The following is a 15,117-nucleotide window of genomic DNA, read 5'->3' on the forward strand; positions in this document are numbered from 1 at the left end:
CCTGTGGAAAGATGTGTTGACCTTCAGACAAAAGGCGGGATCTGTTTTGAATACAATTGAATCTGGTTGGAAGAGACACAGCTGCTTATGTACACAGAGAGCACCCAGTTTTGAAACTCTGCATGCCGATGTTATCTCCACTAGAAAGAGAATCTTGTATGAGAGCAGTTTGAGAGATACTGACTTCAAGAGTTCAAACAGCACCTTGGAGAGGGTGTTGAGGACCTTGTTTAAATTCCAGGATGGAACCTGTGAAGGACAGGCGGAGCAATGTTCGAGCACTGCTGAGCAATCTCAGAATGTGAGGGTGGGAGATGAGGGGGTCTTGGAACAATGACGCAAAATCCAAGAAAGTGCCACAGTTTGCCTCCTGAGAGTATTCGATTTGAGACCCTTGTTGAAAAGAGAGTACTTATGCTATTCTTCAATGGGTCAATCTGAAGAGGTTTGGCTCAGTGGAGAAAGATTGCCCATGGGGTTTGGTAAATGTGAATAGTGAGAGGGCAACGGACATCTAAAATGGTGTTTTGTGTTGCCTTGGAATAACCCCAGCTTCTAAAAATGTGTGTTCAGTTTCCAGATGTGACACTGAAGCCACTCTGGATTGGGATGGTAGATGGGGGCTTGAGCCAGTAGATCTTGGCAGACTGGTACGAGGCCACAGAGAGGTTGTGGCTAGTGCCCTTAGCTTGGAAAACCAGTCTCCTGGGCCAAAACAGCACCACCAGAATGCGTTCTCTTTATTCTTGTCTGAACTTTAGAGACACTCTGGGAAACAGAGTGGAGGGAATGCGTACAGGAGTCCTGTCGGCCACTGCGAAGTGAGTGCGCCCATCTGCTCTACCAGAGGGCACTGGAACCTGGAGTAAAATCATTGGACTTGTCTGCTGAGTGGTGAGGTAAGCAGATCTAGGACTGGTTGCCCCAATTGATGAACGATTTGAAGAAATACATGAGGGTGGAGCTTCCATTCGGCCTGGTCCAGTGAATGACGACTCAGCCAGTCTGCCATGGAATTGGTCTGCTCAGGTGTTCTACTTTGATTGAGGCTGGAGATTTCTCTGCCCACTGGAATAGGAGGTTCACATCAATCCCATCAGGGACTGAGAGTGAATTCTTCCCTGCCAATTGATGTGTGCTTCAGTCATGGTGTTGTCTGTATGGACTAGTACATTGTGACCTTTGAGAAGGGGATAGAAGTGTGGGAGTGCCAGTCGTAATGCTCTCAGTTCTAGCCAATTTATGCTGTGGCAAGCTTCAGTGGTGGACCACTGGCTTTGGGCCATGAAGAGGTTGCAGTGGGCTCCCCATCCCATGTTGCTGATGTCCGTAATGACCTGTATCTGGGAGGGCTCTTTGAGGGGGACCCCCTTGAGTAGGGCTGTTGAGATCCACCATTGAAGGGACCTGTGGAGAGGCCTGGGTAATTGCATCAGTAGGTGTTCCCTGCTCAGCATTTGGTCCTGGAAGGGAAGAAGTGTCCACTGTAGAGTCCTGGAATGCCAACGTGCCCAGGATACTGCATCCAGGCAGGATATCATGGATCCCAGCAACTGCGCTAGGTCCATCAAGTCTGGTGTTGACTGGGACAAGACATTCCATATTTGAAGAAATATCCTGTTCCTGCGCTCCATGGAGAGAGACAGCTTCCCCTGTTCTCAGATAACTCTCAGATGGATGATCCAGCGTGCTGACGTTAGAGAGCTGTTTGCCATGTTTGTAAGGAAGCTATGGGAAGACAGAATCTGAGTGCTCCGGACATCTGAGGGCTTTGGGTTGCTACGGGGACCTGACGAGATCCTCTAGCTATGGGTAAACATGTAAAACTTGAATTCTCATGTGAGCCACCAGAGCTACCATCAGGCAATCTGGACCCAGCATTCCACGGGTGCTGCCAGGAAGGGCTTGAATGACGTCGCTGGGGGGAAAGGAAAAGTTTCTGCTTGGATGAAAATTAGTCTGGTTAGAGCGGAACAATTTTCTAGTGTCCTTTCTGGTTGAAGGCATGGCTTTCTTTTTGTCTCTGATCTCTACTAATATTGTATCAAGAGATTATCTGAGCAATTTGGTATGCTGATGAGCTTTGATTTGCAATCTACATTCCAATTCTTTAGTCACAGGCTACATCTCATTGCTACATCTGATGCCAGAGTTCTTGACGAAAAGTGTAGGCTAGCATCAGCCATAAAGGCTGTGGCCTTAGCTATTTTGTTAAGTCTCTGCTTCGGTTTAGTGTGGCCTTTTGGTATTTCATTAGAAATCTCCTTGGCCCAAAGGATTGTAGCCCTAGCAAAGATCGAATTAGCTGTCGATGACTTTATAGCAAATGTAGACACCTCCTATAATACAGATATGGTGTCTGGATTAGCCTGCAATGTTCTACATGCTTTGGCCAACAATATCTCAAAGTCCTCATGTTTGGACAATTTGGGAGGAGGCTCTAAGTCAGATGTCTGCTCATCAGCAGACCATTCTCCTTCTTTATCAGACCCCTGAGCAGGATCAGCTCCCATATGGTCAGAGTCAATATTAGAAGCCTGGGATTCAGAGTGAACCATCAGGGGTGTGAGTGGCAGTACTGAGTTCAAATTGCCTGCAGAGATCACATTCACATTGGGAATGGTAGGAATGGGATGTGTTGTGGGGAAGATATCCTGCCTCTACTTTGACCCTAGAGATGGAATAAGTGACTCTGAACCTGCTCCTACATTAGGAGGGTCATGCACAGGAAGAGCAGGTGCAGATACTGTACATCTGAGGTAGAATTAATTGTGAATGGGCCACTAGAGGGGAATTTTGGGTGGTCCCTTTGCCTGATCCTTCTGCCTAGGCCCCTGGAGAAGCCATGTGGGTCAGGGGAGTCTCAACCTGAGGTATCAGGTTATCCGGACCTATAATTATGCCTGGGGCAGCGAGCAGCTGCCTGCAGTCTGATCAGGCCCCTCCCAGAGCTATGAATTGCCTGGTGCACTGGGCTTGACAAAACAGACGAAGGGGAGTTCTTGTGCCTAAAATCAGAGCACCCCCCGATACATGGTGGCGGGCCCGACCAGAGCCGGCCCTAGGGCCGTTAGTTTGTCCCAGCATGTGGCAGTGTGCTTTTCCCCCCAGCCCCAGGATGGGAGTGTTGTGCTTCCGAAGTTCAGCAGCCACGAGGCCCTCGATCCAAAGGGGTAAATCCAGTGGCAAGGGAAGGAGGAGCCAGAGAGAGCTCAATAGGGGCCAAAATTGGGTAGTGCGAACAGCAGGGGGAGCGCCGGTACTCACGGTGCATCCCTTGGTAGTACGCTGTGCTGAGCTGCTTTGTGAGTCTCCTGATGCTGCAGCCGAGGTGGCCTCCATGTCTGGCTCTGACGCCAGCTCATCAGCAAGTACCTCCTCCTCCTCCCCAGACGAGGCCAAACCCTGAAGGGCCTCACTGCAAGATTCCTCTCCCGGCTCAAAGGATCACGGGAGGAGTGCACCTGGTTGTGTGATGGCTCCCTTGGAGGCATGGGGGTGAGGGGATTAAGGCCTCAAGTTGAGATGCCGGCCTGTCTCTGCCTGGTTGATCTGCTGCCCCAAGACTCAGGGGCAGGTAGCATGCATCAGCCTGCTCTGCTTTCGCCACCTACTGGTGTCAGGTGAAGCTGGCGGGAGTGGTCGTTTGCAACCTGTCCTAATTCTCTCTCTGCCTCTGTGTTGGTCCATAGGCTTTGCTCCTGGGTCCTCTGAGAGGGAAGCAGCCAGGTCCTATTGCTCCATGAATTAAAAACAAGTGGGGGGGAGCAAAAAGCCAAGGAACTATAGAATAATTTATTTTTAGGGGTTAGGGGTGAGAGAGAGAATGAGTGTGGGTGGCCGATCCAGCTGCCCAGGGCGGACTGGACAATCGTCTGCCCTGGGCCCGCTCTTCCCGTTATGGCACTAAGCCCGCTCTCCCCGTTATGGTGGGTCTCACCGATTGTGAGACCCGCCTCAATGGAGGAGATAAGTAAAGGTGGTGGGGGGATCCCTCAGTGGATAAAGGAGTAGAACCAGAAAAAAGAAAAAGAAAAACAGATATAAAGAAGAAAAACTTTGGAGCTCTTCCACAGGCCCTGTTCTTGGGAGCAAGAGAGGACCAGAATTGAAAGGTGCCTCAACTGTCCAGGGCTATGATGGGACTCAGTGTGCTTTAATTTGGTCCTGACCGATGGGAGCAAGAGGGGAATACAACCTGCATTCAAGGATACCCTCCTACACTGGGGGAGAACAACTGTTCCTCATGCTCGAGTGTGCATGGACTGTTTGGTGCGGTTTGGTCCAAATTCAGACTGAATTCGGACTGAACCATGGGTATACAAACCAGTTTGGTCGAACTGAGCAGCTAGGCCAGTCGATTCAATGAACCAGCTCAAACTGATTCGAAGCAGCTCATGATTGAACTGCTTGAATCGGCCCGGTTCACAGCAGTCCAGTTCATGATAAAACCGGTTCTGCACATCCCTACCTCATGCAGCACTTCTTGCCAGTGACTGTTGCCTTCAAGACTGCTTTGCATAAAGATAAAGAATCGTGCTACTATGGGCCATTTGCAGTTTGAATCTTGTTCTCCTGTATTCTTCTGCCTCAAGATACCTAAGCAGCTTGTTGGTCTCTTGATCCATATAGGTGGTGATGTTGACAGCTGTCTCATTTTGTTCTACAAACTTCAGGAACTCACTGGAGTCCAGACGAGAATCTCCATCATCAAAGTTCTGAAAAAAGCACAAAGTAGAGTACAAGAGAGGCTGAAAAATTGGAAGGGTTTTCACTCCCCCTTCTCCACCAAAACCCCCAAGTACTTAACCACTGACACAAGTTCACATTTTTACTAACCAGAAATCTTCAATATGCAACAGAACATGAGACTTCAGGACTGTATGCCTCTCCTATTCATGTGACTCAGTGTGAGTGCATGGTGTGCATACATCTATAAGTCCGCAGGCCCAATTTCTCTATTCTTCAGGACAGTTCAACCTCTTCCACTTAAAGACCGATTATTCTAAACAGTGCCTCACAACTGTCTGTGAAAGGGTACCAGGACCTGCTCTTCCTTCCTACAAATGCCTCCCACAACTGCAGTTGCCCTACTCTTCAACTAGTTCCTTCTACCCCTTTGGCTCTAGCCACACCTAGGGTGTGCACGGAACCGGTTCCATGCACACCCAGGAGGCGGGTGGGGGCTCCTTTAAAGTGTGGGGAGGGTGCTCTTACCTCCCCTGCCACACTTCCCCCTCCGGCACTGCTGTAAAAACCTCTGGTGGGGGGCGGCTGTATTTCCTCTTGCCACCCTGATCAGCATAATACAGTGTAAGTGACATGCGCACACATGATGCATGCCCGGGTACCCACCACTTCAGGTATTATGCTGACCAGGGAAAAATGGAATGCAGCAGCGCCGGAGGAGGAAGCGTGGCGGGGGAGGGAAGAGCACCCTCCCCACACCTTATTTATTTATTTATTTGATTTATATACAGCCCTTCCAAAAATGGCTCAGGGAGGTATATAAAGGAGCGCCCGCCCCTGCATTCGAACCGGTTCAAACAGAGGGGTTCCAAACCTGTTCAGCATTCTAGGAATAGAACTCTGAACAGGTTCATAAACATCCCTAGCCACACCATTTCCACTTGTCTATCCCAGCTCACTTTACTTTGCACTATCTGACCCTTTTCAGTCTTCGAGCATTTGCAGCGCACACACACACACACACACACCCACGCTTGCACTCACACACATCTCTACAAGAATAAAAAGTGTGCAAAAGACAGTAAGGTTGGTTCAAGGCTCCAGGGGGAAACTGTCCTGTATGGCTCCCTCATTGTTGAGTGGACCCTGAAAGTTGTTCCATGACCACCACATGAAGACTATGGACACAGATGTGGATTCAGAGATCGGCAGTAGCCTCCACTCCCTTGGTCCTCAGCAACTGTCCAAAAATGACAACTCCCAACACCAGCCCTGAGAGATAGCAAGAGGCAGACAGGAGACTGTCCCTGCATCTGCTCCCAAGAAAGCACACCATACTGGGGCCTCCTGGTTAATAAGAATCACTTCTAGGGAAGTGTAGCCATCTGTGACTTGAAACATCAGGTTAAAGTACCTTCTCATATGTTCCTGGGTGGATACACTAGACTTCTAATTGAAACAGCAGATTAAGGAAGTTCCTTATAAGCAGAACGATTTATTTATTTATTTATTTAGCGGATTTGTATACCGCCCAGTACCCAAGTCTCTAAGTGGACAGGTGGATTATTTATCTGCAGGATTGCGGCAAGGACAATACTCCTTGCAATATCTGTCTAGGCATCAAGGGGACGTTTCTGCCATGTTAGCTAGATATGGCTAACATGGCAGAAACCACTCCATAACAAAACCACTAATGGGACACTAATAAGGGATGCTACCATCTGAGGACTGCTAACTGCTTCTGCTATTCTACTCCCCTGCTAACTTGGCAAAGAGGCACCTTTTTAACGTGATGACTCTCTTTATTTAGCAGGGGGAGAGTACATGGCCCTCAGTACTTTGTGACTGTCGCTGGTGTCTATCTTGTGTTTCTTTTTAGACTCTGAGCCCTTTGGGGACAGGGATCCATCTTATTTATTTATTATTTCTCTGTGTAAACCACTTTGGAAACTTTTGTTGAACCGGTATATAAATATTGGTTGTTGTTATTATTGGTATGTCCTGTGGCATATCTCAGGAAAACCAGCTCTTAAAGACTTAAGTTTGGCATGGTTTACCCTGTGAAACCATTCTTGATATGTCCTTCCACATCTATTAATTCTTCCCTTGAATGTTTATTTGTCAAACTACTTAGTCATTTTTCTTACAAACTGTAATTTTGGCAATGCACAAATGATTCTATGACGTTACGGAGCCACTGATGTACACAGATCCAAGGCTGGGTATCTAGGGCATTTAATTTTCCTCTTCGGGGGATGTCTTGATGGCTGAGTTTGGTTCATGTTCCGGGCTTAAATGGGGGCCTTATTTGGGGTGGGGAAGCAGCTTGCTTAAGTTTCTTCCCTCATTCTTCCTTCAGCTTTTTTCTTGGTAGGCTTGTTTTCTTTCTGTCTTACTGAAAGTTCTCAAAACATTGCATTATTTTATTTACACTGCGTGATAGATTGAATTCCACTTGACATCTAGTGCCCCTATATTTTCTTACCTACTTATTTCCAAGCCCCCTTTCCCATTATTTACAGTTTCTCAGTCTCCCCCACCCCACAATGTTCTCATGACCAGCCTAACCCAGCCTGGGGCAGCTCAGCCGGGGTTAGGCTGGTCGTGAGAAGCAGCGGGATCCTCGCAGATCCCTCCACTCCCCGCCTGCCTAACCCTCTTAAGAAAACCGGCTGTTAGCTGAGGCTAAAGGTGCGCTTACACTCTTACCCCGGCTACCGGGTACTGTGTGTCTCCTCGGGCTGAGTTCAGCCTGAGGAGAGACAGACGGGCGCACAGAGACATGTTGTGTGTTGCATTGTGGGATGCCCGGAGGCTAGAACAACAAGTTCCAGCCCCAGATCCCTTCACCCTGCTCCATGTCTCAAAGAGCTGCACGGAGCAGGGCTACTCATGTGGGTGAATGGAAGGCCCACATGACGGACAGTTTGGTCAACTGGGGGCGGGAATAGGTTAAGAGCAGCCTTCCCCCCCCACACACACACACCCTTGCAGCCCACCCCAGCGATCATGAGAATTGCCTTTGTCTGTGACTATTAAGCCAAGTCTAGAGCCTTTATCTTCCTGGCAGGTATATCATTGTTCTGTTGAGGGATAATTGTGTATCCATCTTGGACACATGGGCCAGATTAGTTTATGAGGTGACTGTAACTCTGCAAAGCTGTCTCATCTCCTGAATAATCCAGGAATTATTTCTCATGCAAATACTATTATCACACAAACTGATTAATCTTTTTGTAAAATGAAGAAAAAACTAGAGCCTAAAGGCATGTGGATGCGGAAGATTCAGAAAGCAGACCCTTCTTACTGTGCAGTTCAAAAGCAATAGGGCTAAAATATATTATGCACTGATCAAAGTCTTTGTGGATGTATAGATCAGCACCAGGAGCAGCATCTGCTCTACAGAAAAACCCAACTCAAATATCCAACTGCCTCTTATCATTCAAATGTTTCTATTTCTCCACTTCTGTCATCTGTACCTTGAAGTACTTGTCTAGGATTTCTGTGTAGTTGCTGCCTTTAGAGAACCAACCATCAGGAATTATCTCAGTTTCAAGCCACTGTATGACATGACGCCGAAGTTCATCTCGGTCAGTCTGGTAGCAGACAACTGTTAAGTAAGGAGAAAATGGGAAAGTTGGACCAGGAGTGGTGAAAAAGCAAAGAAGTTGAAGCGAAGAAGAAAGTAAAACTTCTAGAAGGCAGGTTGAAAACACCAAAACTTCCCCTTAAGGTGGGATGTGAACTGGAAAAAAAAGTTTCCAGGTCTCCCATCCTGTGTAATGGTACACTATGGGTCAGCTCAGATGACACAACAAACCATTTGCTGGACTATGAACCAATCTGAAGTCTCTTGAGCTTGCATGTTCTTCCCTCCTCTTTTCTTTGTGCACCCAGGGAAGCCTGGTTTGCTTAAACCACAGTTCCATGTGTCATTCCAATCTGGAACCAAACTATGGGTTTAGACAAAGCTGAGTTTAACTGTGGTTTAGAAACCAGAATATGAAACTGGATTAGATTAGCAGGAAGAAGAATAAAAATGGAGACTTGATATAAGACAAATATAGTATATTTTCCCCATCTGACAATGCCCTATCCTCACTGGCAAGACCCTACTATTTATTCTGTCCCATCAGGAAATTTCCCAGTTCTCACTGCAGCTGTCCCTTAATAAGTAGCTTCCTCTTTCCCCTTTCTTACAAAGCATCTAATTAGTTGCCTCCTACAAACTTGCCATGGCCACAGCATTCCTTGATAGTTCTTAATTGGCCAGATCCCCCAAAGTGTGAGCTTTAATCACTGGTTTCTTCTTTGCAGCCAAAACAATTGCTCCTTAACTGTTTTTATTATCTACTTGCAAAATTGTGCTCATTAAAAACTTTTTTTTAAAAAAAGAGCAACTGCTCTGACTACATGGGAGAAAACAGTAATTAAAGCCTGCCGGGAGCACAGGAATTGACTGAATGAAGAATCAAAATGAACAGGAAGCAACTCAGACTATACTTTAGAAGAAAGGAGCAAAAAGAAAACTACTACTTGAAGGGACAATAGCCCTAAAAAGCCTCAATAGCACTCAGAAACACAAACTCAATGTAAATAATGACCTGTTTCAGAAAACCCCAATCCAAATACAGAGCATTTTACTCCATGCAGTTTTCAGACACTGACTGAGGGCCCCTTTTTGAGATCAGATGTCAAGAGAAAAACAAACACTTGAATTCTGACAGAACACTCTACATTATCTTTTTCTGACCAGGTGTTCACATCCATACTGAATATATGTAACATAAGAAATAACCTCAGAATGCTTGAATGTGAGAAAGATTCTTACCTGGGCTTATAGCTGAGCTCTCAGGCTTCTTTTCTATTAACAGAAAAAGGCAAGAAAATCTTGGATTAAAGGTACTTTCTGTAAAAAGTTGTGGTTTTACCAAAGCACACCTCATGCCTCCTTCAAACATGGAATTATTCAAAAGCAAGAAGAGTGAATATGACACAGATGACCTGACTGGCATGCAGCTAATCAAAATACTTGCTAAGTTTGATTCTGTTCTGCAACTACCCATTCCTATGCATGTTTTCTCAGTGGTTAGTCCCACAGAGTTCAGGGAGGCTTATTCAACATTGGCAATTATTGGGCTGTTATTCTTTTTTTTTTTTATAACAAAAAATTTGTTTAACATCATATGCACACAATTTTGGACTGGGTAACAACTTAATAACCACCTCACACTGTCATCAATGAGGCTGATTTCCTTTACAGCCATGTTTTGCTATAAAGAAGTCACTCTTGAGCATGTTAAGCAGTGCCCCTCTAAGGCGTGCACATGCTCACGCATGTTTTTAAATGTATTTTTACATTACATTACAGTTTTTTACTGTATGCTCAGTTAATGTTAGATCCCACTCAGGTTGAATCAAGAAGGCCCCACTCTGAATGTGCATGAGCACGCACTGCCTTGATACTGCCATGCAGAACAAAACCCATTCCTCATAGAGATTAAAAAAATGAGGGAGGCCACTGGGCCCAAGGGCAGGATCTCTGAGACAGACTTGTCTTACTCTCGGGTAGATCCTGATTGCACTCTGTAGCCCAGCCTTTTATACATGCTGTGACCTACCCTCCAGTGCACGGTACAGTTTGGCCAGCACAGCATTGACTTTATTAGCTGATGTGCCAAAGATGCACACTAAGCCTCACTAAGTTCAGTGGAGCTAACTTCTGAGTAAACATGCATAGGAGTGAGTAGCAAAATTATAAGCCTCTTCTATTTTGAAAGGTGAGGGCAGGCCAATATTAGCTCTGCTCGCGTCAGTTCAGCTTCACTGTACTATCCTTCCCGACTGCTTGATCTCACAGAAGCAGGGAATGTGTCATCTAGCAACCAGGCTGGAGTTCTGGTGCGGTCATCCCCTCTAAATGGCAGGGATGCTCTCTCTGTTGTTATGGGTGATGATAGAAGATGATAGGCTTCTGCTGCATCACTTCTCCTCACCTTGTTGCCCTCTTCCAGCCTCAGGTTTGGGGCCACTCCACACAAGGAACAACACTGAAACCAGCAGTGCTTGGTGGAAATGAGCGTAAAGTGTCATAATACATCCTGAATTGTGTACCGTTGAAAAACCAAAATGGAGAGCTAGTGCTAATGTTCTCAGTATTCCCAAGGTTGGTCCACAATCTGTATTACTGGAGCAACATTATCTCAAAAGCAACCCCACTTAAGCCTGGCTTACCTTTGCAGTGGCCATCATAGTCCACCTGGATCTTGGAGCCAGTGAGGCAGGCATCACGGTGCAGCTCACAGTGGTTCAGGTATGTCTTGCCATTGCTGCCACAAACCGGCCTCTTGTGAGGTTTGCATTTCTACATAACAAGTCAGAAAAGCAGGCTCAAGAGATGGAAGGAGGGAGTCAAGGCATAAGGACTGGCACCTCACAAAGCCTGTTCACATGAACAGAGTTTGAGGGAGATACTGAACATAAAAGGGATATACAACTCTAGTTAGCAATTACATGTATCCATTCAAGAAAACTAGTTTGTTCTGGAGCCAGACATCCCGGGTTTTTTGTGCAATTAACACATTCAGCATAAAAGCTTCAGTTTCTTTGTGAATGTCAGTGTCTTCTTGGTACGTTAGCTGTTTTCGCTTACTGAGCTGGGTTGTGTTATGGATTGCTGAAATCATGCACGTGGAATACTTTGAACACTCAGGAACAGGAAGTGTTGTATAAACATTATTTGCTTTTGTATGCACATATCCCATCACAAAACTTATGCCTCAAAGTGGGTTATAGTAATAAATGCAGGCATGAAGGAGATGTTGGAAAGAGCAGAACTCTAAAAGGCCGTTCACACAAGCAGCCCTGCCCAGGAGCGTGCAGCCTTACCTAGGTAGGGCTACGCTTGTGAGGCACCAGGATTGAGGCCGATCCTGGCAGTGTCCTGCCAGGTAGCACAGGGTTCCCCCCGCCCGGGCTTTTACCCAGGTAAAAAGATGCGAGCAGAACTTCCTTCCTGGGTTCCCAGTCATGTGTCTGCTCCAGTGTTTCCTCTAACAGGGATCCCCAAATGTCGTTGACTACAACTCCCAGAATCCCCTGCTGCAATGGCTTTTGCTTGGGGATTCTGGGAGTTGTAGTCAACAATATCTGGGAATCCCTGTTAGGGGGAACACGGGTCTGCTTGGGCTGCAGGCAGCCAGAGCAGGCACAGAGCCAGGCACCTAGAGCGCCTGGCTTGTAGGGGAACCGCCCAAAGCACCATGATCCTTGCGTGGTGCATTGAGGGATATCCGGAGGCTGGGCTGCATTCACCCAGCCTCCAGAATGCTGCACTGCCAGGAGCAGGGAAGCTCATCCGGGCGTGCAATCCGCATGTGCTACAGAAGCTTGAAGATCATCTAGGGGGAAGGTAGGTGCTATCTCATCTGCCCCCTCCACTTAAAGGTAGTGTGAATTATTTTTATTATGTATTTTTTTTCAATTTCTATACTGCTCTTCCAAAAATGACTCAGGGCAGTTTACACAGAGAATTAATAAATAAATAAGATGGCTCCCTGTCCCCAAAGGGCTCACAGTCTAAAAAAGAAACATGAGTTAGACACCAGATACAGTCACTGGAGGTGCTGTGCTGAGGGTGGATAGGGCCTGTTACTTTCCCCCTGCTAAATAAAAGAGAATCACCACGTTAAAAGGTGCCTCTTTGCCAAGTTAGCAGGGGCATTACCTTTCTGTTTCTATTCTCAGACCATCATCTCCAAGGAGAGCAATAAGCAGCTCATAGACTGTGTAGCAGAATTTTATGCCCATGTGCAGGATTGAGCAAGATGAATAAGCAAATCCATCATGTTATTAAGGTTTGGATGTACCTAGTGCATTGTCACTACTCAGGCTGTTGTGTTCCTATCTGCCATTATTCTAGCTTGGACAAGCTCATCTGAAAAAGCCATTTTTCTTTTGCTAGTAAATTTTACTCTCCATTTCTCAGGATCTTCCATGTTGTGTGGCGTTTTAACTTTCAAGCAGCCGCATGGGGCTGCTAGTTTGTTTGAGGAAGCAGAGCTTGAGTAATATTGAACACTCCCTCCTTGCCCACAAAGCTAATAGCAGCTTCAGGGGGCAATTTAGATAAGGGAAGTGTCATAGAGGGACTCTTTCCACCAGCACCACTTCCCAACTTCAAGTTAGCAGCACCATGTGCCTGCTTTGAAGCTAAGAAACCTGAACAAACTGTGGGAATGCCCCAAAATTAACAACAACGTCACAAACAATATTCAGTAGGTACTTGTGACAGTTTGTATAGCCATATTCTACATAGCCATTCCAAGAACAATTAATACACTTTTTGGAGGAAGCACCACATGTTCCCGCAAACAAGATGTTTAGAAAGTGTGATATTACCACAGTGGAATGACTACCTTAAAGGAAGACATGTGTACTCTGAGCAACAAAAGGGAAACAAATTTGTATGCATTACTGAATCGGGGAGAAGTGTGCAGAAAGATCCAAAGAAAGCAACAGGGAACACAGGCCAGCCCATGTTGGACTTGGTGGTATTCCATATTTGGAGGGGCTTAGCTTTTTCCACAGCAGCCCTTGATCTCAGCAGACCCAGAGTTCTGCTGCCAAGATGCTGATCAGTGCCTTACCTCAGTGCACAGGCAGGTTGGTTCACCTTTCTCTGTCACCGCACACTCCCGGCCAGCCCCACAGAAAACATTGGCACAGATTCTGGATTTACTCACTGGTTCCTCCTGCAAGACACATTGAGAAAAAACATTATTAAAATACTAGCCTCACTAGAAAAAGACAGACTGTGACTTTGGTTGGGTTTCCTTCATAAATTTTGGCTACAGTGCTATGAGTTAGTCAAGGTGCTGGTTTTGACCTTTAAAGCCCTTCATGGTTTGGGCCCTGGATACCTGAGGGACTGCCTGCTCCCAAGGGTTGCTGCCTGCTTGACAAGGTCATCTGAAGGGGCTCTGCTCTGGGTGCTGAAAATGAGGACGGCTTGGCTGGCGTGCATGTGGGACAGGGCCATCTTTGTTGCTGCCCCCAGACTCTGGAATGCTCTCCCAGTGGCTATTCGCTCCTCAGTCTCCATCACGGCTTTTAGAAAGCACGTGAAAACTTGGCTTTTTAACCAGGCTTTTATGTGATTGTTTACTCTGCTGCTTCTTTGTATGGTTATTTTATGCATGTATTTTAAAATCTTTTTAGTTATAGCTCTGTTTTTATTTTTTTAGCTTAATATTTTAATTGTGTAATTTTTATTGTCTTGTTTTAATTTTTCTATGTGAACCGCCTTGGGATTGGTTTAATGAAAGGCAGTATACAAATTTAACAATAATCAAATAAATAAATAAATAAGAATATCCACCGTTTAGGCATCAGAGCACCCTCAACTTTGGGAAATTGTAAAAGCCCACAAAACCTTGACTGAAAAATGTTTGTGTGTACTTGCTGGCATAGATTGTAATAAGTAATAGCAATATTTATTTATTTACTTACTTACATTTATATTATTATTTCTTGTTTACACAGTCAGACAGGTGTTATTGACTGGTTTGTTTTATCCAGACATCGAGTCCTTCCCAAGGACCTGGGATGGCTGAATTTTATTGTCAGTTGTTATAGATATCGTCGCAGAATATAGGCTGTTCCCAGTAAAGCTGCTTTTTGTAATTGGCTGATGGTGATTTCTGCGGCCCCTATGGTGTTGAGGTGCTCTTCAAGGTCTTTTGGAACTGCACCCAGGGCACCAATGACCACTGGGATGATGATGATGATGATTAATTCGATTTCTCTACTGCCCTTCCAAAAATGGCTCAGGGCAGTTTACAAAGAGAGATAACAAACAAATAAGATGGCTCCCTGTCCCCAAAGGGCTCACATTCTAAAAAGAAACATAAGACACACACCAGCAACAGTCACTGGAAGTACTATGCTGGGGGTGGATAGGGCCAGTTATTTATATCCCGCTCTTCCTCCAAAGAGCCCAGTGCAGTGTACTACATACTTGAGCTTTCTCCTCACAACAACCCTGTGAAGTAGGTTAGGCTGAGAGAGAAGTGACTGGCCCAGAGTCACCCAGCTAGTATCATGGCTGAATGGGGATTTGAACTCAGGTCTCCCTGGTCCTAGTCCAGCACTCTAACCACTACACCAGCTTATTATATTAATTTATTTATTACTTGATTTCTATACTGCTTTTCATTAAAATAATTCCAAAGCGGTTTACAATATAATTAAAATAAGGCACAATTAAAAAACAAAAAGTACAGATATTTAAAATAAAAATAATATCTCTCTATTTCAAAGTTTAAAAACTTATATAAAACAGTAACACCCAAGTCTCAAAGCAGAAAGCAGCAGCAGTGAGCATATCCCTAATTCACACTTTGATTTTATCAGACTTTTAGCACAATG

General features: G+C 45.7%; 1 protein-coding gene across 3 annotated transcripts in view; it reads right to left on the reverse strand.

The window, feature by feature from the left end:
• The window catches only part of FSTL1 (follistatin like 1), a 58,973-nt gene that overhangs the window by 10,715 nt on the left and 33,141 nt on the right, over positions 1-15,117 (reverse strand). For all 3 annotated transcript variants that reach the window (XM_053300366.1, XM_053300365.1, XM_053300364.1), the window contains 5 exons: positions 13,338-13,442; positions 10,924-11,053; positions 9,521-9,553; positions 8,169-8,299; positions 4,600-4,718 (listed from right to left, as the gene is read on the reverse strand). In XM_053300366.1, coding sequence (XP_053156341.1) covers positions 4,600-4,718; positions 8,169-8,299; positions 9,521-9,553; positions 10,924-11,053; positions 13,338-13,442 — 518 coding nt within the window. The remainder of the gene's footprint in view (positions 1-4,599; positions 4,719-8,168; positions 8,300-9,520; positions 9,554-10,923; positions 11,054-13,337; positions 13,443-15,117) is intronic.

Source organism: Hemicordylus capensis, chromosome 2 (genome assembly GCF_027244095.1).
Source record: "Hemicordylus capensis ecotype Gifberg chromosome 2, rHemCap1.1.pri, whole genome shotgun sequence".
Taxonomy (NCBI): Eukaryota; Metazoa; Chordata; class Lepidosauria; order Squamata; family Cordylidae; genus Hemicordylus; species Hemicordylus capensis.